This window comes from Chionomys nivalis, chromosome 12 (assembly GCF_950005125.1).
Source record: "Chionomys nivalis chromosome 12, mChiNiv1.1, whole genome shotgun sequence".
Lineage (NCBI taxonomy): Eukaryota > Metazoa > Chordata > Mammalia > Rodentia > Cricetidae > Chionomys > Chionomys nivalis.
In genome coordinates, this window is record NC_080097.1 from 49,234,097 (window position 1) to 49,259,522 (window position 25,426).

Consider the following 25,426-nt stretch of genomic DNA (forward strand, 5'->3'; position numbering starts at 1 on the left):
ACCCCATTACAGATGGTTGTGAGCCACCATGTGGTTGCTGGGAATTGAACTCAGGACCTCTCTCTGAGTTTTTATTAATCATGTATCATACACCTGCTCAGGACAGTAAGAAAGTCTTGTGTGTGGTATGTGTGTGCGCATGCGTGCACACACACACTTGTGTGTTCATATGTGGAGGTAGGTGTACATGTGAGGAAAGCATGCACAAGGAGGACAGAGGACGACCTTAGGTGTCATTCTTCAGGTGTCATCCCCTTTTTTTCTGGTTTTGTTTTCATTTTTTAGACAGGATCTCCCTTTGTAGACCAGGCCTGGAACTCACAGAGATCTGCCTGCCTCTGCCTCCAGAGTTCTGGGACTAAGGGTGTGTATGTTGTTACATCCAGCCACTGTTTGGTTTTAGATTGGATCATTTACCATCCCGGAACTCAGTGAATAGGCTAGGGTGGCGATTTAGTGAGTCCCAGAAATCCTCCTGCCTCTGCTTCTTAAGAACTAAGATTCCAAGGCTGTACCGCCACCCGCAGCTTGGCACATGGGTTCCGGTACACGAGCGCTGGTCTTCATGTCTTACCGACTCAGCCATCTCCCCAATTCTTTTGCAAACCACTGGCCAAAATATAAGTGGGGGAGACCCACCCACTTTGAGGGGGAGGTGCCCTAGCCAGGGATGGGGCTGAGGAAGGGAGGTGTGACAGGAAGATCCATCTGGGAGCTGGGGTCTGTGAGCACGAGGAACACAGCCTTCACAGGACCAGGTCCTCCGTCGTTCACTCTCAGCAGAGCTCTGGGCAGCGAGCCCGGCCACTGGACCTCCACATGGCAGAGTCTGGCACCAGGGCAGATTAGCAGGAGGAGGAACCAGAGATAGTTTTCCTATAGGAAGAGGAGCTGGGGTTATCCTGAGAGGGCACTGGAAACCAAAGACACCTCCTCCAGCCACTCACCTGCTAGATCTTCCCCAGGGTATGCTGGACACTGAACAAGCATGATTGCTGCTCCTGAAGGTGCCCAGTCCCAAGCCTAGAGAGGGATTAGCCCCTAGATCCCAGTGGCTTTGCTTTCCAAGAATAAAAAGCATCTTAAAAGAAGACAAGACTAGCCCCCACAGAACTGCCAGAGAGAGTTGGGGTATAAACCTACATCCAGAGTCCACAGCCCCTTCTCCTGGAATGTTCCTTGGAGATGACCAACTAGGAAGTTGGGAGGAGGCAGGTTCCTGGATAACTGAGTAATCGGAGGAGTTTTCGAAGACCAAATTCCAGAAGTGGGTCTGATCAGCTTCTGCTAGTGGAAGCTCTGCCATCGGGAAAACAGTTGGCTCAGGGCAAACTTTCTGCTCTCTGGGTGGGGCCCTGAGACAGGCGGAGCCCCTAGGCGGGACCCCTGGGTGTATAGAGCCCTGCATTTCCTGTGACTGCTGGGGACACTCAGGCAGACAGGGAGGAAGGCACAGACCTCTGCTAATCTGGAGAAGAGATTTTCCTCCTCAGAGGCCCTTCCTTGGGCAGGGCTCTCTTGGTGGCAGCCGTGGCGGCTGGCCTGAAGGTGGTGGCCGGGCTCTACAGGGAGAGACTGCCTTATCAGACAGGAAACACTGGGCTCTGGTCACTTCCTCCCACCCCTGGTCACAGCAGCTCTCAGGGCAGGAAAAGCTCAGCAGCCACTGTTCATTGGCTTCTCCTGCTGGCGTAACCCTTCAAGCTGCTCTCCAGCATAGCAGAGGCTTGCCTTAGTGCTGTGTGTGTGTGCTCTGTGTATGTGCGTGCGCACATGTGCGTGTACATATGCATAGGCTTTGTGCGCATGCTGCATGCTGTCTGTGCACAGTGTATGTTTGCTATGTGCACAGACTATGCCCTTCTTCCTATGCGTTGTGTGTGTGTATGTTTTGCAGGCTGTGTGTGTACACACATACATTTGCTATGTGGTACTGTATGCTGTGTGTGTGCTACATACAATGTGTTTGTGCGGGCCGTGCTGGTGCTGCGTGTGTTCTGTGTGCTGCCTGTTGTCTCTGTGCTCGGATTTCTGTGAGTGCTGTGTGTTCTGTGTAGCTCCTCTGAGCTTCATCCCAGCCCCAAGCAGGGTTCGAGTGGCACAGAGAGAAAACTTACTGGAATCTCCTGAAGACATGCTAGCCACAGCCCCACCTCCTCTCACCTGCCTTGGGCCCCTTCTTGCCAGTAGTCCACCTGACCTACTGCCACTGCTACCTGCTGCCTCCCCTGAGGCAGGCATTCTTGCAAAGGGGGTGTCCTGCACCCCTGTGCTGGAGACACTGGGCTGAGGGGACCTAGAGATCTTTCCCCACCCCCTGCTCTCTTCTCCACATCTACCCCTCAGCTGCCTACCCTCAGCTGAATCTTTATCTCACTGAACCCTGTCATCAAGCCTGGGCATGAAAGATAACGATGATGCCTCCTGTTCAACCAGGGGATGTTTCCCTGCCAAAGGTTCAGCTCTGGGATGAGAGTTTCCTAGTTCCAAGCCCTGTATTCCTTCCTTTAAAAGTGCAATCAGTCAGGCTTTGGTAATCAAGTGGTCCATATTGCTGACTCAGTTGTTTGCACTGAAAGGACTTCCAGAAGCAATGCTGCTATGGAGTGTGCAGCTCTCCCCAGGACAGTCTGTCTGCACTGAGTCCGGGCAGGCTTGGTTCCCCGTCATTATTCATTCTTCTCCAAAGACTGGAATAGGGAGAGGTTGCACAGTAGAGCTTTTTGTCAGGTATCATAAGTCATCTGATGTAAAGTCTGCTGGCAGGTGTACTCAAGCTAACTGCCTACCATTTTATGTATGGAGCCTGAGCACAGGGGATTTAAGAAGCCACAAGGGTCCCCCATGCATACCAAGGGACATCTGTGCTCTGAGTTAGAATGACTGAAGAGGTGACAGTAGAGATGGGTCACCTCTGCTCTGTTCTCTCCAGCACAATTCAGGATATTACATATCTTCTCTGGCCTTGCCAGCACCCAGAGATAGTGGGGTGATGGGGGTGGTATCCTGGCTTTCTGAGTTCTGATGGAGGGACTGTAGGAGTCTCCCAGTTTCTGTGATAAGAGCCAACAGGTGAAGAGACAATGGAAAGTGGACTTCGTTGGACTCCTGTCCTCCAGATGACCTTGTGATGTGGAAGTCACAGTCTTACCTTGCAGATCTCATCACCTCTAAGATACAATAGCCAGCCTTCTTGGGGACTCTGAAGGCTGCAAAGACCTTGCACATATTGGAAGCCAGAACCTTCTGGGAAGTATGCACGCCATGCTTTTAGGTTGTCCGTTTGTCTACCTCTTGGACGGATAGGGGACACTGATTCTATGAAAGGACAGAGAGTAGGGTTGAGGGACCCACCACTTGATCCAATAGTATGAACCTCTAAGGAATGGTTACACCAACACCCTTCTGGCACATTCCAGAAACATCCACAGGGTAGTCTCTCAACCACTAGGGAGATCCTACTCTCCTTTCTTTTCTTTTCTTTTCTTTTCTTTTCTTTTCTTTTTTTCTTTCTTGTATAAGGATTTTTCTTCCCTTCCACCCCCAGATCCATAGAATATCTATGGTCTAAAGGAATGCCACGGTTCCCTATCCCAGTTTCAGAATGTGATTCCCAAAAAGATGGCTTTCAGAGGAGATTGCCTGGCCTAGACGGGGATACACAAACGTCCTTCAGGGATGCTGGGTGAACACAGAGTCAGGCTGAGTCAGGAGAGGTTTAGGGAAGCAGACAGGACTTCCTGACTGTGGAATTGCTCAACTAGTTTACAGAGGGGAAATAAAGTCCCCTTTCTGACGGATTCTGAAATGGAATAAAAAACCTAGCTGCCAAGAAAGGCAAAGAGATCACCCTTCATGAAGAAGGAGAATGGGCTAAGAAAGGACTCACTGGACCAAACAGGGAGCCTAGCAGAGAACCCCTAGGAGTCCCTTGATTACGCTATAGGAATACTTTTCCTCCAACAAGTCCCAGATTGACAGTCATCAAACACATGACCCGAAGTTCTCAAGCTTGTACAGTGTCCGGGCCTGGAAAGACATAGCAATCACTGACTAACTAAAGTCTCTGAAGTCCCGATCACCCTGGCTTGCTGGAGTCTCCCAGTCTCTGAATTCATACCCCCAGCTGTGAGCAGGGGCAGGCATTTCTAGAGGGCTCAGCCCTATCCCTGTCTCCACCTACTTCCTCCAGACAGCCCCTCCTGGGAGAGCAGGTGGTACAGATGCAGCCCTGCGGCCTTGGGTCTCAGGGGCCATCTGTACCTGCCAGTGGCAAGCTGACGCTAAGGGCCAAGCTCAAAAGCTGTTTGCACTCATCTCAGACTGCCGGCTGCACCATGAGTCAGGACAGAGTGTGTCCTCCACGGTGGGGTTTGGGGGTGGACAGCCCGGCGAGCACGCAGGGAATCTGTGGAATGCCCACGGCACCTGAAAAGGGAGGTCCCAAGAGCTTGGTCACACAAAGTAAGCAATGAAAGGCCATTAGGAGTTTTCATTCTTCCCATAGGATCTGCTCTTCCTTGTGGAGTCCACAGGAGGATCTCAGCTTCTTTGTTCCTAGAGACATAATTAAGAACTGAAGACGATGTCCAGCTTAGGCCGCATGCTAGTGAGTGTAGCTACAAATGCAGCCCAGTATTATAAGTTCTTTTTGTGAGTGTTTAAGGTTCTGGAGATTACCTTTGTAAATGCTATCTGGCTACAATATCAACAGGTTGAACAATCCAATTATGGGAGAGTGATGGGGTGGCCAAGTAAGATGTGTAAGCTATGATGTCATTTCACTGAAGTTCTGTGTAGCCACAGAGAAGGTCAATATAAAGACAAATGTCATTAGTTAACTCCTACCACTGGGTGTTCGAGGGAGTAAGTTAGTTACCAGTGGGCTGTGTGTCCACATGCAGTTACAATCATAGCACACACTACTGTGTGAGTTGTGGAATGAACAGGAGATGCCACACCCCAAAACAAAAACGGCCATAAGAGAAGTAGTTACAGCAAATGGGTAATTTTCTTTCTCGATTTTTCTATGACTTTCCCCTCTTCTTTTTTTCTTCTGCTTCTTTATTTCCCTCTCCTTCTCTCCTTCTTTCTTCTTTCACACAAAGTCTCCTTATGTAGTCCAGAATGGTGATAAACTTGTAAATCTCTGCCCACCTGCCTCAGTCTCAGTATCCCTAGCTACACAATGGGTGGATGATGAGCCCCATCTGGGACTGTCGATGTTCATATCCATCAGGAAGAAAGCGGTTTTTGCAGGAAAAAAAAACTAAGTCTAATTGCATGGGAGACGTATAACATTAAAGAATAAAATATTTCTCATAAAAGACATATAAATACATAGAAACCAAAGTTTTTTTTAAAAGCAAGATTAATATTTATATAAAATAACTAGTCATGACTCTAAGTTTTGGGTAGGAGGTAACCTTTTCTTTTCCTTATGATATCATTTTTATAAGTTTGCTGCAAAGACTGTCTATATTTAGAATTCAAAGATAGATGATAGACAGAGAGGGGGTTGGATGAATAGGTGTGTGTGCACAAATGAGAGAATGCAAAAAATAAAAAGAGAAAGAAGGAAGACATGAAGGAAGAGAGAAATGGGAAAAGATAGATGATAGATAGATAGATAGATAGATAGATAGATAGATGATAGATAGATAGATAGATAGATAGATAGATAGATAGATAGATAGATGTTGTATTAGCTACTTTTTGTCAACTAGACACAAACTAGAATTACCTGGGTTGAGGTAACTTCAGTAAGGAATTGCCTGTAGGTGTTTTCTTGGTTAGTAATTGATTTGGGAGGGCCAAGTCTATTGTGGGTGGTCCTGGGGGATATGAAGAAAGCAAACTAAGCAAGTCCTGGGGAGCTATCCAAGAAATGGCCCTCCTCCATGGCTTCTGCTTCAGTTCCTGCCTCTAGGTTCCTGTTCTGATGGACTGCAATATGGAAGTATAAGCTTATAAATAAACCCTCCCCCTGCACCCCAGTTGGTTTTGGTCAGTGTTCCATCATAGCAACACATAAGCAAATAGAACAGGTTGTGTGTCTCCTTTCTCCCTTCTCCCTCCCTTTTCACTGAGAAGAGAGCAGAAACATTATTTATTCAAAGAGGGAGGCTTATGCGCCATCTCCAACCTGTTTCTCCAGCCTCCACTGCAGCGGATGCAGGCCAACCTCTTCAGCCACATGTACCTGAGGGGCGCATACCCACGGGCTCTAGGATCATGGTTCCGAGTAGAATGGACCTGGAAAGATGGGGTCTTCCATCACTACTCAACCCAAGTAGGATTCTCAACCCTACTCTGTGTCTGGCACTGGAGGACGCACAGTCCGGTTGAATCCACTGCTGCCCGGTCACTGTAGCTTCCAGGGTCCACGGGACACTGTGAGGCATCACTAGACGGGATGGCGTGAGGGTCTCCACGGCAGGTACTGGCACGCTTAAACACGGGTAAATTGGGAAGAAGAATGTTCTAGAGAAGAGCAGCAGGATGCACTGGAGGAAGGGAGAAGCTAAGAGAGAAACTTCTGGGGAAGACGAGCATCAGTCATGGGGGAGCTCACACTGGGGCTGAGCAGGTATTACAAGCTTGAAACTTGTATAGTTGGCAGGAGATGTAGTCGGGGGAGAGTATCTCTTAAAGGAAAGAAAATGAAAACAATCTATAAAAATAGAGACTTCCCTGGACATACACAAGTGAGAATTGGAATATGGGCCCCTCAGTCGCAAGGTGACTCTCCTTTGGTGCTCACTGTTTAAGGAAAAGGAACAAAGATTTTAAGGCAAAAGTAACACAGGGACAATAGCATTTTAGAAAAACAACTTGTCATCATGTATTGTCTTTCCATGAGATATGACATCAATCACATGCCCTGGGTACCATAGGCAGGGTATGCAGGTAACTGGCACTCACAGAGACCCTGTTTTCCAGGCTGTCCCACTGAGAGTTGAGTACTGTCCTGACTGCTTCTTGCATCTCAAGACCCATACTGTGTTCTACAACGATACATCCCCATTTGGTATGTATTGACCAGATACTGCCAGAGTCCAGAGCTCAGTGTAGCCAGTGATACTCCCTCAGCATAGCCCTGTCTACTCCCATTGGTCAGGTGTAGTAACAAAGCAGAGAACAACATGGCTCTTGGTGTCATCTGGGCCAGGGCCCAGCACTTCTTTCTTCTTCTCTGGACTGAGATGCCCATGGATTGAGGAGTCATTGATATGTCCCTGATGTGGGAGTGTCATATATCAATCTGTTGATTTCATTGGTTAAGTGATAAAGAAACTGCTTGGCCCTCGTAGGTTAAAACATAGGTGGGTGGAGTAAACAGAATAGAACGCTGGGAGGAAGAGGAAGTGAGTTCAGACTCGACAGCTCTGCTCTCTGGAGCAGACGCCATGCGCCATGCTCCCCTCTCCCCGGCAGATGCGATGAAGCTCTGACCCAGGATGGACGTAGGCTAGAATCTTCCCGGTAAGCGCTCCTTGGGGTGCTACATACATGAACAGAACATGGGCCAAGCAGTGTTTAAAAGAATAGAGTTTGTGTGTCATTATTTTGGGGCATAAGCTAGCCAGGCAACCATGAGCCGGGCTGTGGGAAGAGGCCCGCAGCTCCTACTACATGTCCCAGCGTAGCACAGAAAGCAAAACCAAGGAGGCTAAAGAAGAAGAATTTCCACAGGTTCAAGGATAATTTGGGCTACATAGTGAGTTCTGGGTCAGTCTGAGTCACAACATGAGACTGAATCTCAAAAACCAAAATCAAAACCGAAGAGTAGCACTAAGACCCTAGCCACAAATGCTGCCAACAAATGTGTCTCGTGGGTGTTGAAGCCAACACCCAAGGAGGGTGGTGAGCCCCACGCCATCTCCCACTCTGGACCTTAGTGTTCCTGACTGTGTAATGGGGGTGGGAATGATGAGCCACACCTGAAACTGTGGATGAGAAACAACTCCAAAACATTCTGCACTGCTCTCTCCATCTATGAAGTGCTATTAAAATAATTACTGTAGGTTATAATCAACACAGAAGAATGGGTAGAGGCCCAAGTGGGACCTGTCAAGGCCCAGTCCTTGACCCCTGCAGGCATGGGAAGGTGCATGGCTACCTTTGACTTGAACAAATCACTTCTCTCCACAGAGAGAGGTCAGTAGGAGACCCTACATGGGGACTGAGCAGTGCTATTTTTTTGACTGGGGTGTACCCTGGAGTGCCCCGATTCCCAGATTGTTCATCTGCCTCCCCCACAGCATGCTGTCCCATCCAGAGGACCACTGCCTATCACCATACACTCAGGTGGGGGGCGGGTAAGGTGGAAATCTGCCTATGCTTGGGCAGCCTGTGGTTTCTCCTAGTCCTCTGCACAGGCATAGGAAAACTGTTCACATGGGCTGCGGTGTCTTTCCTTTTCCACTGCCAAAGAGAACGGCATCGTCATTCCCAATGTGTGGAATTGGAGTTTATCTTTTTGGCATTATTTACAAAAACTTAAAAACCCTATACACAAAAACTCCCTACACTAAAAAACTTGATGCAGACAACAATTTGAACAATATTGCAGGTAGCACTGGACGCAATATCTATACCTAACGTGAAAACGTTTTTTTTTCTTCAAAACTATTTCAAGGGATTGAATAGTCAAGGTACAAAAACATTTATTTAAATTAAACATTTTTGACAAATCAATATTCATAACTGTTCCATGCATATGTAGTTTTCTTGAAAAATAGAACAGAGTAGCTTAATGTCTGTGATACTGCTTTACAAGATTATTAATACACATTGAGACTGGGCACCAGTCGATCATATCATCAGCCATTCACTATGTATCACCACATGGTATATACAGTAATAACATAAAGATTAAGTATATCTTATAAGTGATTTTATAATAAGACTTCTGGAAGGGGGGGATCCGTCAACAATACAAAGTATAAGACGGAGATAAACAGCAGAATATAAAAACACATTTCATAAAGGTAATAATACACAAGTGTTCAAGGACAGACAAGAGTCCATTAGCTCAGTGTTAGGTGTGTTCCTTCAAAGGAGGCTTAGGGGATGGAAATGTCCGGGGTGGGATCAGAGCTCAGAAACATCTTTGGATGTCACAGTGTGTTTGTTTGGGACCGCCAAAGGATGGTGATGCAGGGGAACTGTTGAGATACATCCACTTGAAGAGCAAGAACCGAGTTTCCCTCACGGCCAGAGGAATCATGCCTGGGATTTCAAGTCAGGGGGCCTTTGAATTGGGGGCCAGTTTGGAGTAGAGGGAGAGTAACAGAGAGGAGAAGAAAAACCTCCAGGAAAGCGTGAGGAGCAGCAGACAGGCGGAAGGGAGTCTCCTTTGCATCTATAGACAGGGCCATGCTGCGGCTTTGCTAGAGAAATCAGCACAGCCCGCTGCTGCTGCTTTGTGGACAGTGTTTTTAGCTTTCTAGCTCTTTGGGTCATTCAGCATGGAGGTGGTGAGACACTGCTACAGTTGAGAAGACTCTAAATCAGGCTACACACCCTGGGGGGGGGGGCGTGCCTGCATAAGGGCATCTCTCTCACACTGTAGTCTCCCGGAATGTATGTGACAAAAATAAAAAAATGCATCTAAAGTATATATTAAAAACGAAACAAAAAAAGCAAGCAAACAAACGACAATAACAACAACAACAACAAAAAAAAAACTTCAAGTCTGGGTGTGGTGGCACTTGCCTTTAATTCCAGCACTCAGGAGGCAGAGGCAGGCTTTGAGTTTGAGGCCAGCCTGGTCTACAAAGTGAATTCCAAGATAGCCAAGGCTACACAGAGAAACCCTGTCTAGGAGAGAAAAACAAAACAAAACAAAACAAAAAAACACTTTGAATCTGATTTTGCTTTCAGTGATACAGGTGAACATACTCATCAATTTCCTGAACCAGGGTGTATGTTTTCTTTTTTGAAAAAAAATATTATGTTTGGTATTTGTGAGAATGTATGTGAGCGTGCTCGAGCACACATATGTTGGGGCATGCACACAGAGGTCCGAGTACAACTTCAGGAGTCAGTTCTCCCCTTCCACCATGTAGGTTCTGGGGACAGACTGTTGATCGATCACACTTGGCAGCCGGCACTTTCACCCACCGAGCCATCCCGAGCCGTCTTGTCCACCCAAGGGTGTTTTTCTCAACTGGAGGAGTTCCTTTGGGATGCTAGGATGACTGGGGACCAGGGAACGGGAAAGCAGAAAACCTGGACCCTTGGGCAGTACACACGAAGTCCCCATGAGTCTGCCCGTTCCTGGGCTCACACTCTCCTTGCCCTTGAGAGGACCACAACTCAGGAATCCATAGAGCAGGGGCCAACCCTCCTCACTTTACAGGAGAGAACAGTTAAGGCTAGTCAAGCCAGAATGGGGTTTTGCCAGTTAGAGCCTGAACTGAGATGGACCCCAGACCCAGGGTCCTTCTCACTGGGAGCACCACCGATTAGAGGCAGGAACTCCAATGCACTGGGCTTCTCACCGTCAGCTACACTGATGGCAGCAGATAGAAGAGTGGCCAGGAAGTCCCACTGTGTTAGCTCCTCGAGGCTGTGCTTCCGGGGTGAAGCCAACGAAACACATTTGAAGGGACAGAGGGGACGCTGGATCTTGGCTTTCTGACCTCCTGCCACCATGGGATGGTGACATTACAGTTTCTGCTCTGTTCAGTGCTTCAGACCGAGGAGAGGAGGGCAGGGCTGGGCCAGGCTCCATGCCTCTGGCTCTATGACACGCTGTAGCTGTTGTAGTATGTGGCCGTGGCATCAGCCAGGACGGATATGAGACTGGTCTCTGTGGGGCCTGTTGCTGTCCCCTGGGAGAGTGGGCCATGCCCACTCAGGGTCCCAGCCCCTGCAGCAGAATCGGGATGGCCAGGAGTGTTCAAATACTGATCAAACTCATTGCGATCCATGTCCCCCAGAAGTTCCACCTGGCTTAGTTGATCCAGGGTGTCGAAGCCAGGGTGCTCAGGAGGTGGGGAGAGCTGGCCCAGGTGGGCCTGGAGGTTGGGATGAAGAGGGTGGTAGGTGGCAGGGGAATAGTAGGCTGGAGATGGGGGGCAGCCAGGAACAGAGGACATCATAGAAACCCCTGGGGACTGGCCAAGAGCCAAAGAACCTAGTGGATGGCTGCAGGGGAGGGGACTAGGCGTGAACTCTGGCGAGTAAGGGGGCCCTGGGAGGTGGGGGAGGCGATGGGGGTGGCCATGTTCCTCCTGGCATGAGGATGAGAAGAAGGTCTGCTCAGGCTCCAGCGCGTCCAGGGGCGACATCTCTGGGGGTGTGGGTAGCCCATAGGGATACGTGTCCACACTGCCAGGGGCACCAGCTGCACCTTCGTGGTAACAGCTGTGTAGTCCGGGCAGGGCAGTGCCTGGGGAGTACTCACCCCTGTCCTTCTCCCCCAGTGTACCCCTGCCAACGCCATTTTTCTCGGGCAGCGCGTTCTGGTCACGAGAGAGGGAGCTCAGGAGGAAGCCAGGGTCCACGCGCTTGCAGAGGCGCTTGCCTTGTTTCTTTCTGCGGGGTCGGTACTTGTAGTTGGGATAATCCTGCATGTGCTGTAGGCGCAACCGCTCTGCCTCATCCACGTAGGGCCTCTTTTGCGACAGCGTCAGCGCCTTCCACGACTTTCCTGATCACACAAACCAGAGAAGGGCATGCTCAGACTCCAAACGGCTGGCTCAGCCTTTACACCCGCGTCAGCCTCATGCCTCTTAGCGTCCCATGTGCCAACACCTCTGTCCCCCTACTCCACCCAAAGGAACCTTCTCACAGCCACCAGGGACACCATCTGCTTCTATTCTCTTTCCCTCCCAGATCCCACACAGAGAGAAGGGGCTGAACCACCCTGGCCTGTTTGCATTGCACAAAGTTAGCTTTTCTCACAGAGAAAGTGCTTAAAAACCACCAGCTCGCCCAAAACTGCCAGATGGCCCAGCCATTCTAAACTGCGAGAGTCTCACCTGACCCAATCATTAGCAACAGAAAAAAAAAATCTAAGGGTCCTAATACTGGCTGGGGTTCTTCCTTTCCTTTAAGGGTCAGACCCATTCATTTGTGCATTTTAATGGAAGTTCCCTGCTGCTAATGAAGTGACTCTGCCTGTTTACTTATGCATGACTCTCAGAGCCTTTACTGAGGTAGCCCAGCCTCGGCAACTATATCATCGAGTTGATTTAAGAATCTCAGTAAGGCTCACAAATAACTGTTCCTCACCTCTGCCGGTCAAATAGACTCTACTATGTAAAGATATAGGTATGGCTTGAAAGCTAACATTTACACACAGAGAGAGACACACACACAGAGGCACACTCACACACACACACATGCATGATACCACTTTCTCCCATGGAATTAGGACCTTTTGGACATAGCAGAGCACTTGCTTAGCCACAGGTCTTCACAGAAGCAAACTCTTTAACTTCCCTGGGTCCCTATCTTCCTTACCATTGGGTCCCCATCTTCCTTACCATTGGGTCCCCATCTTCCTTACCATTGGGTCCCCATCTTCCTTACCATTGGGTCCCCATCTTCCTTACCATTGGGTCCCCATCTTCCTTACTATTGGGTCCCCATCTTCCTTACTATTGGGTCCCCATCTTCCTTACTATTGGGTCCCCATCTTCCTTACTATTGGGTCCCCATCTTCCTTACTATTGGGTCCCCATCTTCCTTACTATTGGGTCCCCCATCTTCATCACTAGAGCACATGCTGCTTCCAATACAAGGCTTTCTCTTTTAGGAGCATCCTCTCCATGTAACCCTGTTGGTGCTAAAATGCTGCTTGTGCTTGGTTTTTTATCCACCATTCCCTACCTATCTGCTGCCTTGCAAGCCACGTTGGCATCCCTCCTCCACCTTTTAGTGGGCATTGTGTAGCCCTGCTCCGGGGATTTGTAAGAATCACGTCTAGACTGTTTAAACTGCTCCTTCCCACAGTGGGCATCTACAAATTTCACATGCTTCCCCTTGACTCTAAAGCACCCCGAAGTTCAGATCCTCTAGTCAAGACGACAAGGCATCAGGCCGTGGAAGCCCTGTAAAGAAAGAGCCCATATCTTGCCACTGGTCACAGTCCAGATGTGGCTAAGCACAGGGTCATGCACGCCCTGCCCTTGTCCCCAACAGTCCTGTTGCTGCCCTCGTTCCCTACTGGCTGGCTTCATGATCAGGATGTCATAGGACACTGAGGGCTCAAAGGCAGGAGTATCACTATTTGCCAGTTGTTGTAATTAGCTGTCGCTTAGAGTACGGCTTGAAGAGTGTTCCCAGCACCAGATGTGGAGATGACGCTGGTTGTCAGCCCATGGCTGAGGCCACAAAGCTCTTGCAAGAAGTCCAGGATGAAGATACACCCCATACTCTATCGATAGTCTGGATATAAAATATGTCTCTAGTTTCCAAATGCACCCAGATGCAATATAGTATTAATAAAATACAATTTCCATTATTAAATCCTAACAGATATCTAATTTGTGATACAGCTTCTCATTCATAATACACTAGACATACTTCACTTAATGTATTTATGATATACCCAAATATTTCCCTTTCACCTGTTAAACATCCTCTACCTAGGTAGGTCCTAAGGTTAAAGTCGGGGAAGTTTATAGTAGCAAAAGTTGGGAGTCTCTTATCCAGGCCTTCCTCCCCTCTCATAGACCAGAAAGAGAAGAAATCATTTAGAAAGAAAGACCATATAGGGTGGCTGCTGTTACCAACGTTAGCAGGCACAGTGTCTCTATTTCACCAGCAGTGGATGCCTGCTGTTTTCCCCTCCCCTTAGTCGGGCTGAGCTGCTAAGAGGGGGGGAAGAGTCTCCTCTGCAAGATGAACTGTACCCTCCTGCAGCCTAGGGCCCTATTCTAGAGAGAATTAGCCCGCAGGAAGGTTTGTGCCCCACATCTGTACCTGCCCTAGCCCCCCAAAACAGGCAGTCTAAATTCTTCTGCAGCACCCCACCCTTCTTCTCTCCCCCCACCAGGGCCTGCCACAGAAACCTGGTCAAAAATGGGACCATTCCTTCCTCGGTTAGGACCCATCAACAGGGTGATGAGGGGGGAAATTAGGAAGTCATAAGAAAAGCGCTGGCATTTCTTTTTTTTTTTTTTTAAATCTCTTAGGGTCTCAAGAAAACAAAATAAGCTTTAAGGACAAAGAAATAGTGTTTCAGATATTAGTCTATTTCTTGTTCCACCAATAGAAAGGAGCCTCCAAGGCAATGCTCACCAATATACACTAGGCACAGCTGGCCACAAGTGGTGCTTAGAACCCCAAAATTCTCACCAACTGTCTTCGGGGGCTCCAGACAGCCAGCAGGCTGAGCCCTCCTTCTAGGCCCAGGCCTTTTGCCAGCAGAAAGTCAGCCGTCTCTGTGTGACTCTGAGAGAGGAAAGAGCCCAGGCTCCTACGGAAAAGGGAAGGGCTTCAACCCAGCAGCGGGTGGGGTCTAGGGGCCTGCATGTCTCTCCTGGCCAGCCTGGTGCCCTCTGTAAACACAAAATGTTTTGAAGGGATTTCATTGGTTAAAATAAATAAAAACCACGTTGAAGGGTAAAGAGGTTTGAAGGAAGGTGAAGCTGAAAAGTGGTTGACTTCAAGATCCGTGAGGCGGCACAGTAGGTAAAAAGGCATTTATTTGCCATCACGCCTGAAGATTTGAATGTTTGATTCCTAAAACCCACATGGTGGAAAGAAGGAACCTACTCCCCATCTGAAAGTGTCTTCTGAACCCCCCCCACTCACTGTGGCACGCTCACCCGCATATATACACACACATGAACACAAACACGTATATAACATGCATGTGACACATACAGACACACACACACAACCGCTCTGGGTACTAGAGAGAAAAGAAACTCCTACAGAAACTTGGATTTCTAAGAACAATTTTAGCATTTCACCCCTGGCTTGTCTGATCCCAGTCCGGATTATCTGCCGACAGCGTCATAGCTGCAAACATGAAGCAGGCGATGGGGTCTACAGACCCTCCCTCCCTAGCTGCTCCAAGGATTTTCTCAAGTTATCTACACTGCTATGATAACTAGATAAGTGAATCGAGTCTATTCTGGTGGACATCTTTTGTTGCTGCCCTCCCCCCCCGTTAAATAATTAAAAATAGGGATTCTTCCCAGTAAAGCCTCGATTGACGTATATTCGTTATCATCTTATCCGTGCCACACTCTCTCTGTCTGTCCCAGTCATACAACGTGGGGGAAATGATGGAGTCTCCAGCTTCAGTCTCCCAGCAAACGCCAGTTCCACCTAGGCTAAACGTAACCTCCCAGCTGAGTCCCTGAACCCGAGTTCCTGTCCTCTGTACCCGATGCCGGGTCGCGCCCGCCGCTGGGGCCCGGGTTTCTGCTCCAAGTCCCGGAAAAGGAGCCAGTCCAGAAACCCGCCCTGGTCCTAAGGTTTAACCGTGAGCAACTCGGGCCGGACGGTGTCCTTGCTCCAACGCTCCCCTCCCCCGCCATTTGCGAACGGCACTGTCATCCGCGTGGTCCCCAAACCACTTTCGCGTCCCGCGCACTTACCCAGCATCTTGCTGAGCTCCGCGTTGTGCAGGTCTGGGTTCTGCACCGCCAGGCGTTTCCTCTCGTCCTTGGCCCACACCATGAAGGCATTCATGGGCCGCCGGATCCGGCTCTCCGAACCCTTTTCCCCTGGAGGTCGGGGGACGGCGGGCGGCGACAGTCCATCCGACAGCTCGGTTTCCAGGGCGGGACACTCCAGTCCTTCGGTCCACGGATAGGTTCCCAGTAACGAGGCCATGGCCGAACGCGGGACACTTGGTTTCGCCTCGTGGGGCCGGCGATAACCTGGCCCTCACTCAGGTCGCGACGTCCAACTTGGCCCGAAGCCTCGGGCCCGGCCCTTATTTATCAGCTTCGGGCCACTGGGTCCTCCAATGACTCTCAGGGGCGGCGCGGCCCCTCCCGGCTGCCCGGCCGCGGCGTCCCCTCTGCGACCTGCCGGCAGGGGGAGGGAGGGGCCGGGCCTGTCCCGGTGCCCGCCCCTGTCCTCCTCTCCGCCTCCCGAGCCCGTCCAGGATCAGCGGATCAGCGCTCGGGTGCAGGTGCTGCAGAGCCACGGGGGAGCGTGCGCATGGCCCTCAGTCTCCCACGCGTGGAGCGGGAGTCAAGTCCAGCCCCTGTTCCGCTGGTCTGGCTGCCCTCTGCCCAGGGACCAGACTCTACCAAACTCCCACAAGGGAAAACTGAACTCTAACAGCTTTCGCAGAGATACACGGACCATCAATGTCCCTAGATCGGCCAATAAGCTATTGTGGACAGGACACACTTCGGTCATCTCGTCCCAGCCAACGTGGGTGGCTACCAGAGATGGTCTTAGGCCGATGTGGGATCTACCCGGACGTCAGGTTCTGCTCAGTGTCCTTCCCAAACTGACACTCTGGGTCTCTGGAGATTTTCCTTTTCCTTTCTTTGCCTCATCCCACTCTGCCTGGCCGCCGCTTGCCCGCAGTCCCAGTCTGCAGCTCCCTTGCTAGTAACTCTTTCGCAGAATTCTTTTCTGGAGTTTTCTTCTACTCAAAAGAGAAGTCGCTTTTACGATCCTAGGTCCCCCAACGACTTCCTTGCAATCCATGGGCCTCCTTGGCTTCCTGCATCCTGATACTTCAGGCTAAAAGGGCTGTGACCTGGGAACTAGAGACAGTCTCCCCCTGATGCATACTGCAACTGCTTCTGCTGTTACACCAGCGACCGCACACAGTAGGCACTCAAGAACTGCCGAATAAATGAATGAATGAACCAACATGGTTTAGACACACCCCGCTGTAGAAAGCACAGCAGGCAGGACTAGATCCCGGAGTTAGACCCACAAATATTTATGGCACACCACCCCATGTGGAGGCTCCACAGAGGCGACCTTCGAAAGAGGCAAGATCCCAGCGGAAGACCGTGGGGTTGGGTGCTAGAGCCTGCCTTGAATTTCTGAAGGCGTGACAGCAAGTCCGATATCTCCCAAGACCTTTTCTTAATCCTAAAACCAGCCGATAAGGCTGACCTCACAGGCGGTGATGAGGTAAAAGCAGTGAGCTCCGGCTGTGTAATCTTTGTGATGGAGATACCGCTCTAGACCTAAATTCCAGCCCGCGGCGACTGAATTCACCAATGGCCTCGCTTGCAACGTGCGAGACGGCCAGGGCTGAGATGCTGCAAGTATCCAGAGAACTGCAAATTCTCCGAGTTTAAGACCCAATTTTACCTTCCAGGGCCCCAGATAAAATTCATCAGGGCAAGTGCTTTCGGCATAAAACAGACCGGCATTTCCCATCTCCCCTCGCCAGGGCCAGGATCCAGCAGCAGTGCTCTAAGGCTGGTGTCCCTTAAAACCGGGGATCGCCTTCGAACTCCCCCACTCCCCGCTACTGTGCAAAGCCAGAACTGCCAGTCAAGGGTGGTTCAGAGGGGCGCTGGCCTGGAAGTGGGCGTCCTGAGGTGCAGGCAGTTGGGCCACCAGGCACCTGCATCAAACTTGAAGGAGGTTTACCGAGAGTGTATCCGCCATGGAGGCGGAAGTTCCTATTGGGGGGGAGGGGAGACGTGGACGCTAGGCCATTTGCAGTGTTGGGCTTCACTACCAGGAATGCTTCCAGAAGAATCTTTATGTCAAAGTGATTCTCCTTGAGAGGGAGGGTTCTTCCTCTTGGAGCAAAGGGGACCCAGTGACAGCGGATCACTGGAGCCTGCTGTTTCTAACCATATCTCAGCTCTAGGGCCGGAGTGTTCTTATGCAGCTCCAGAGAGGCCAGTGCAATGTACTCTTCACCGCATTGGGAACCCTTGTGTGAGCGCACCCAGGAGTGCACCCAGGAGCAGCACGAGGTGCCAGGTTGTGAAGATGCTGGGCTCGCAAGAGTGCAGAACCCTTAGGGAGGATTACAAACCTGCGGCCAAAAGTGAGTCTGGGCTCTGAGAACACAGGTAGGGAACATTGCTTCCAAGAGTAGGGTTTCATACATTTCATCTGTTGGTAATTGTGAGTCTGGAACCAAGGGATGGTGCTCCCTCCGTTGCTAGCCTGTACCGGACCGGCAGCTTGGGAGCCATCTGCAGGCTGGAACCCGGGCTGATTCGCTCACTTCCGTTACTTCATCCTTGCAATGGTGCTTCTTCGTCGCCCCGAGCATGCTCTATGCATGCTCTATGTATTTGGGGCCGGCAGCGGGAGTGGGGGCAGGGGAAACACCAAAGGAGTGACCCTGTAGCCTTGCAGAGTTTGGCTCAGTCCCTGAGAGTCTAAAGCCCTCTGAGCTACAGCAGCTACAACGACCGACCCACCGGAACCTGCCCAGGCATCCTGATGCCTGCTGTCGCCAGTGCTGGCCCAGGACTGTGTCCATGTGTTAGTTTCCGAGGCTGGTCACTCCAGACCCCTGCAAGACCTCCCTGGCTCCACCGATTCAGGATAGCAGAGTCGCATATGCGGGTACCTGAGAGGCGACCAGGACACTGGAACCACGTGTGGACCATGCAGCAAATTTATCTCCACAAAATCAGGACCAATTCACACAGGCTAGCTGGGATGACCTCTTTCTCTGCTCATCTCTTGAGTAACTTACAGTTTCCAGTTTCTCACTTCTTCCTTCTGCCTCCCCCTTCTTCTCCCCTTTCCCCCTCTTTCTTCTTCCTCCATCCCTCTTCTTTTTCAGTCCTGTAGTTCTCTAACCCCCGTATTGCAGGAAGACATAATCTGAAACAGAAACCCTCAAATACACATTACTGAACTGTGAAACAATAGAAAAATAACAATTAGGTGAAAAATCTAAAAGTTTTAAAGGGCCAGGCCTTCAAAATTCTCTCCTCAAGGAGATTTATCCATGGCCTGTAGGGGTCTGGAGAGAGGGCAAGCAGAAGGATTGGAGGTGGCTTGCAGGTTCCCACTTTACCAAGGCAGCAGGAGCAGCTATGAGCTGCAGATCCTGAGGGCCACCAAGCATAGCAGCCTTCTCAGCCCGGGAGAGGCAGATCTTTGGATGCTGGCAGTTGCGGCTATAGTCACTTAAAGCGAATGTTTCTTGCTCTTTGCCCCTTAACCTAGGCTGGAGATGGAACTTGTTCCTCACCATCTTTGCTTACCCAGATCCTTCTGGATCTGGTCGACAATCTGCAAGCTGCCTGCTATTGGCTTGCTCCATTCAGCTTCCATACCACCTCTGTGAAGTCCACTGTGAGCTTAGCACAGGGCCGCTTCCCAGGTGAGGGTGGTCAGTAATAAAGTAGACTGCCCCCCCCCCCAGCCCTGCACCTGCTCGCCGGGCGTCACTTGTTCCCTGGTTCTCATATGCTCAGGGGAACCAGCCTCTGTGACTCACCCTTCTTACCCCTTCCCCCAAACTTTCTAACTTCAGGAAGTTCCCACAGAACTTTTCTCAACTGTCATACCTAGAGATCAAGACTTGTCCTGGACACTGAAATCAAATGGGCTTAGAGCAGCTGGAGCTAGCCCAGCCCTACCTACTCACTGGGCTTGCAGATCACCTCAGGTGACTTTTACTTGTTCTTTTCCCTCCATTTTCCTGTCTTCCCTCTTCCTTTCCCATTCCCTCCTTCTTCCCCCTCCCACCCCCGCACTTTCCCCCATTCTCCTCAGTGGACTCCTCACCTGTAACTGGTTCAGTTAGCAGCCCCCATCTCCCTGTGTTTGCCCACGAGTTACTCTATCGTTTCGAAGCTACTGAATATAAAGCCATTGAGGTTCCTAATTTTTGAGATGACACTAATGGCTAGGACCTGAGTTGTCCCTGTGGGCTTAACTGAGCAGACTGGAGCAGGCAGAACACAAGGACACCTTTACAGAGTCTCACAAGTCACAGCATCAAAGGTCCTCTACATGGAAGGAATTGTTCTCAGCCTATATGGTTCCTGGGTGTGAATTAAGTGAACCCTTGATAACTGCAGACTCTTCTGTAATGGTGGATTAAATCACAGTACTAGAATATCAAAGTCATGTTTTCTTGAAGTTCTCAAGATCACATACCCCTGGTTTCTATGGCACTCCCCCCTCCAAAGAAACCTCCTGTTACTTGTCTGACTAGTCTTGCCTCCCAGTAGATTCTAGGAGATGGCCCAGCAGGAGTACTGCCTGGGCTTTAGAAGTTACATCCAACTGGCCACTGCTGGTGATGGAAATCTTAATAAGCTTCCCAACCTATTGGTTACAGCCGGGTCCTAGGGTCTCATCTGTAAGAGGAAGGATCTCCAGGACCCCTGAAATGAAGACCCTTGTTCTGCGCATTCTGCAGGCCGCTCTAAGAGCATCAGAAAAGGCTCCAATAGGCAACGTGTTTTCTTTCTTAACTTGCTTCCTTCCACTCTGAATGGTTAGTTCTCCCTGAAGGCAGCATGCTGCCACACTGCTGCTCGGACATGCTGGACTTAGTCGGTTACAACTAAACCCTTGGATTCTGATAAATGAATTAGCAACTCAGCCGGGTGTGGTGGCTCAGGCCTGTAATTCTAGAATTCCGAAGGCAATAGCAGAAGGATGAAGAATTCAAGTTCAGCTTTAGTGAGTTCAAGATTAGCCTGGATTGAAACTCTGCAGAGAGAGAGAGAGAGAGAGAGAGAGAGAGAGAGAGATCAACATACTGTAAGAAAAAAACTAAAGGCTAAAGTTGGGTCAAGGACATCCATTCTTCATCCTGTCTTTTTTAAAATACCTAGAGAGAGTGAAAGTGAGCAAAAGCCGTGCAGTGATAACACAGCATGGAAGATCAGTGTTTGCTTAGGTAAACATCTGAGTCCTTTGTGGGGAGTGTCAGGATGATGATGACAGTGGTGGCGAGACAGCCTGATAGAGATCTCATCTCAGAGCTCCGTCAGCCGCCAGCAACTCCGATGTGCGAGAGCTGAGGCTGCCTCTTGTTTGTTTAGCTTACGCAGTTGCCTTAATGAGTGGACTCAAAATTGCTATTACTTTGTGCTCTGTTTTTTTTTTATTGGGGTACACCATATCTGCAGAAAAGGGGGGGGGCATCCTGGCTGTTTCCCACCGTGACCACACCTTGGTGTTCAGAGTAGGAAGTGTAATGTTCCCGATCCTGCTGCTTTTAGTTGCCTGCCCCAGCCACATCGTGAAATGGCATGTTCTCATAAAACAAGGTTTCTCATTCCGTGGCTACCAAGTCTGATAACCTGAGTTTGATTCCTGGAGCCCACAAGGTGGAAGAAGAGAATTGACTGTGGTGGTTTGCGTGTATACACACACACACACACACACACACACACTTAAATAAAACAGTTGCTAAAACATTCAAGCTATAGTAAAGGCAACAGATCTGGAGCCCACTGCAGCGGAGAACACAGCTTTCCATCCTTAGTTGTCAGGGGGAGGGGGACATTTTTATCAGAAGGAGCCCAGGGGAGGCCTTTGGTTATACAAGAGACAAAGGGAGAATGGGCGAGCCGTGGGCAAGAGACATCATTCATCACCAGCAGAACAGGTAGGGGAAGTGCAGGCTCTAGGGTTGGCTAGTAGGAATGGGACCAGCAGGCTCTGGGCATGCGGAACTGTCCCTAGCTGTGTGGAACCTGGTCCTGAGGTAATAAGGACCGGTGGAGAGTGACCTGGAGTGTGGAAGCTCACAAAGGAGGTGACTAAGGTGGGCATGGTTTGCATAGGGAAGGGATGTCACAGGGCAGCTGCCTGCTAGCACTAGGAATTTGCTAACTGTGGAGGGTCAGCGCTCCAGGGTGGGCAAAGCTCTAGGACTCAAAGCATCTGTCTGGAGCAAGCGGAAAGCAGAATTAATATGCATCCATCTTTGAAGCTCTAGGACCTAAAAGAATAATTTGTAGATAGTGCGCACTGGACCAGCAGAAGAGGAAGGTGGGAGGATACAGCGAACAATGGATGGGTCATGTGGATAATAAGAGGATTCCCCCAGTGGTCTTTCCTCCCACTGCTGTATTTACTCAGAGAAAACTAAGGAGCTGCCTGAACCCTATTTATACCATATTTGCTGTGTTCAGGGTTATTCTGTAGCTCCCGGATCTATATTCAGAAAGCTGGCGTCGTGGCAGCCTTAGAGGGACCTTTTACAGATAGACTCCATGGGAAACGTGTCCCTCATTCAACAAGTCTGCTTAGATCACTTGTCTAAATTGGCCCTGGAACTATTTGTTCCACAATTCTGCTGGGGCCAGCAGGGCCTATGGAAGCCGCATGCTCCCGCTGTTTACATCTGAACACTGTGCAGTAAAGTGATGGTGCCCATGGCAGCATCTTTGCTTACATGTTTAGCACCAGAGCTTGTTTCTGAGCAAGCTAGGCTAGAACTGCTGACCAGAGTGTCTGTGTGTAGATTCTCCTCACGGTGTTGCTCTCCTTCCAGCATGACTTCAGAGCAGATGGGACTGCTTGCATACCAGCTCAGGATCCAGGAATGAGCGTACCCCCCACACAAAGCACAAGCTTCACGGCCTTTGTTGACGGAGCAAAGATTTAGGGAAGGAAACATGGACCCTACGTCTCCAAAGGGCATGTCGAAGAATTACAGATGGACGCTATGACTCTTCAATGTCGTGTGAGGGCAGAAGTAAGAACTCCAAAGACTGACAGCCCAAAGATTAGTACTGTGACACCTGAGCTGCTTCCCAAGCCCGAGGCCAACATGGAGGCAAAGGAGTGTTCCTTCTTCCTCTTCGCATCGACCTTCCACACACATTTAGATTCCAAAGAGAACAGCAATTCCATTTTAACGTGAAGGATATGAAGTCTAATTTGTGCTCGGAGCCAGAGAGCAATCAGAAGGGGCTGGGTGGTCATTAAAGTTGGGTTTAGAAAGAGCTGAGGGAGGCACAGGCCTGTATTTGGAACTGAAATTTACAACATTTCTTTTTGAGGGAGCTTTTGAGGGCACCTTGAGAAAAACTTAAAGGCAGGAGTTAAACATGGCTCGTTGGCCCTGCGTTAGTTGCCGTTGGACTGGAGTCACCCTGCTCACCTGACCTGGGTCTACTAAGTATAACGTTTAAGAGGCACAGGCCACGGTCTTTTTTTCTGCATGCGAATACACACTTAAGGCACATCCATCCCATCCCATCTGCACACACCTTTGACTGTCAGCTGGGGAGGTCCGCTATGTATGAGTGCAGACTCTGTAGCTGACCATGAGGCTGCTGGAGAGAAGTGACAGCCAATGGCTAAATAGGGGAAGAGGCTCAGTCTAAGGTCCTCTTCCAGATGGCTGGCCACTGTCAGGCTCTCCACAGGATGCAGGGCGCATGCAACGAGGCTGGATCCAATCAAACATCATCCTCTGTAAGAACAGAACCCCCCTTCTGCCCATGATGGAGATTTGAGGATCAGAGCTATACCCCTGCCTCACATGCCTACAAAGCTGGAGAAGAAACAGCAGAGCAGAGGATGCTGGAAGGAACACTCCTGAGGGGAGGGGCGGGGGGAGAGCTACCCTGTGTGCTACCAAGGTTTCTAGCTGCAGCCAGAGAAACCTGGAAACCCACAGAGATCAGGGGACTCAGTGAGCTGAAGAGACAGTTCCCAGCTCAGGAAGGACAAAGCCAAGGATGGAGGCTGACGGAGGCTGGGGGTAGGAGTGGGGGGTGAGGAGGACCTGAAGTTCTTCAGGAGTACCCACAGAGAACTGCTCTGTGTGTGTGTGTGTGTGTGTGTGTGTGTGTGTGTGTGTGTAAGTAAATGCTGAGTCTGTGGGGAGAGCACTGGCAAAGGACAGATGTTAGTCTTCTGAACTCTCACAGGGACAGAAAGATTTTGTTCTCACCAGCCAGACTAGAAAGGCCTCCTAAGACATCCAAGTAGCCTGAGGGGTGAAAACAAGAACACACAACCTATAGTCAGGAAAAGCATCAATCCATAGAAACAACCAGAAATGACAGGCCTGATGAGACAGATAACAGTAGAAGAGCTTTTAAAAACACACTCCAGGAGGAGAGCAAGACTGTGAAGAGAGGAGACCGTCTAAAACAAACCCAAATCAAAGCCAGAAAGCGTCCAAAGACAAGGTGTGAAACACAAGCTACGTGGTACAGGAACAGCAGTCGGTTGGATGCCACAGGAAGGGATGATAGCAAACTTGGGGTGTGCCAACGCGGACTCTCCTAAGGGAAAAGCAGGGAAAAAACTGGTTGCAAACAAGAGCAGCAAGCGGTGAGGCAACACCAGTGTGGAACATAAACAAGGCCCCATCTCAGGAAGGGGAGGGCCTAGAAAACAGGTCTAGGGGAATAAGGGCCGGAGAGTTTCCAAATTTAACAGAAGCCATAAACACACAATTCCAAAGGGCCCAAGATCCCAAACCAGAGGAGATGCAAAGATACAGCACTGGGCACACCTAACCAGGTCTCCGATACTGATCGTTTTAGATAATAATTAATTTGTTTTCTGTGCGTACATGTGTGGGGTGGGCGGTGCTCATTGCCTGTGCATGTATGGAGGTTGAGGAGGACGATGGGTGCCCTGTGCTCTCACTCTCCACCGTATTCCCTTGAGACAGGGCCTCTCACTGAGTGTGAAGTGAGGCTGGTGGCCAGTAGGCTTCAGCTATCCCCCTGACTCCCCACTCCACGGTGCTGTAACTTGGTGCCGGGGTTACAGGCTAAGATGTGTGGTTATTCACCACTTTTTCAGTGGGTGCTGAGAATTTGAACTTGGGTCCTTATGCTTGTACAGCAAGTAGAGGCTCTTTCTTACCCGCTGAGCCATCTCCTTGGGCTGTTAGCATCTGAAAATCTTAAAAAGCACTGAGAAGAAAAGGGAAACCATATGTACAAAGTAAAGCCTTGTGACAGAAATGAAATAATTCAGAAAGCAAAGGAGTAACAGTTTTTAGAAAAACCCAAACCCAGACTTCTCAAATTATATGCCAACTATTTGCTGTGGGACAATGGTTTGTACCCTGTCAATTGTATTTTAATAAAACACTGATTGGCTAGTAGCCAGGCAGGAAGTATAGGTGGTATAACCAGGCAGGAAGTAGAGGCTGGGTGACAAGAACAGGAGAATTCTGGGAAGAGGAAAGCTTGGTCTGCAGGCTCTACCCAGCCACAGAAGAAGCAAGATGTGACTGCCTTACCAAAAAAAAAAAAAAAGTACCAAGCCACGTGGCTAACTCAAACAAGAATTATGGGCTAATGTAAGTTGAAAGAATTAGTTAATAAGAAGTCTGACCTACTAGGCTAATCAGTTTATAACTAATGTAGACCTCTGTTTGATTCTTTGGGACTTAACGGCTGCAGGACTGGGCAAAACAGAAAACCTCAGTCAACAACTATTGTGTACTTTATGAAGGAATTTGTTTTGACTTATGGTTTTGAAAGTAGAAGAATCTAAGCTTGGACAGCCACCTCTGACAGGAGCCCAAATCCATGCTATTCCATGGCAGAGG

At 49.7% G+C, this 25,426-nt stretch overlaps 1 protein-coding gene across 1 annotated transcript; it reads right to left on the bottom strand.

Annotated features, from left to right (window-relative positions):
- Positions 1 to 10,486: 10,486 nt before the first annotated feature.
- On the bottom strand, positions 10,487 to 15,872 carry Sox7 (SRY-box transcription factor 7). The gene is made up of 2 exons (XM_057786531.1): positions 15,570 to 15,872; positions 10,487 to 11,662 (listed from the first exon to the last, which is right to left on the bottom strand). Exons 1-2 carry the CDS (start codon positions 15,805 to 15,807, stop codon positions 10,752 to 10,754), a joined length of 1,149 nt encoding a protein of 382 aa, XP_057642514.1. The 5' UTR covers positions 15,808 to 15,872; the 3' UTR covers positions 10,487 to 10,751.
- Between the last annotated feature and the right edge of the window lie 9,554 nt (positions 15,873 to 25,426).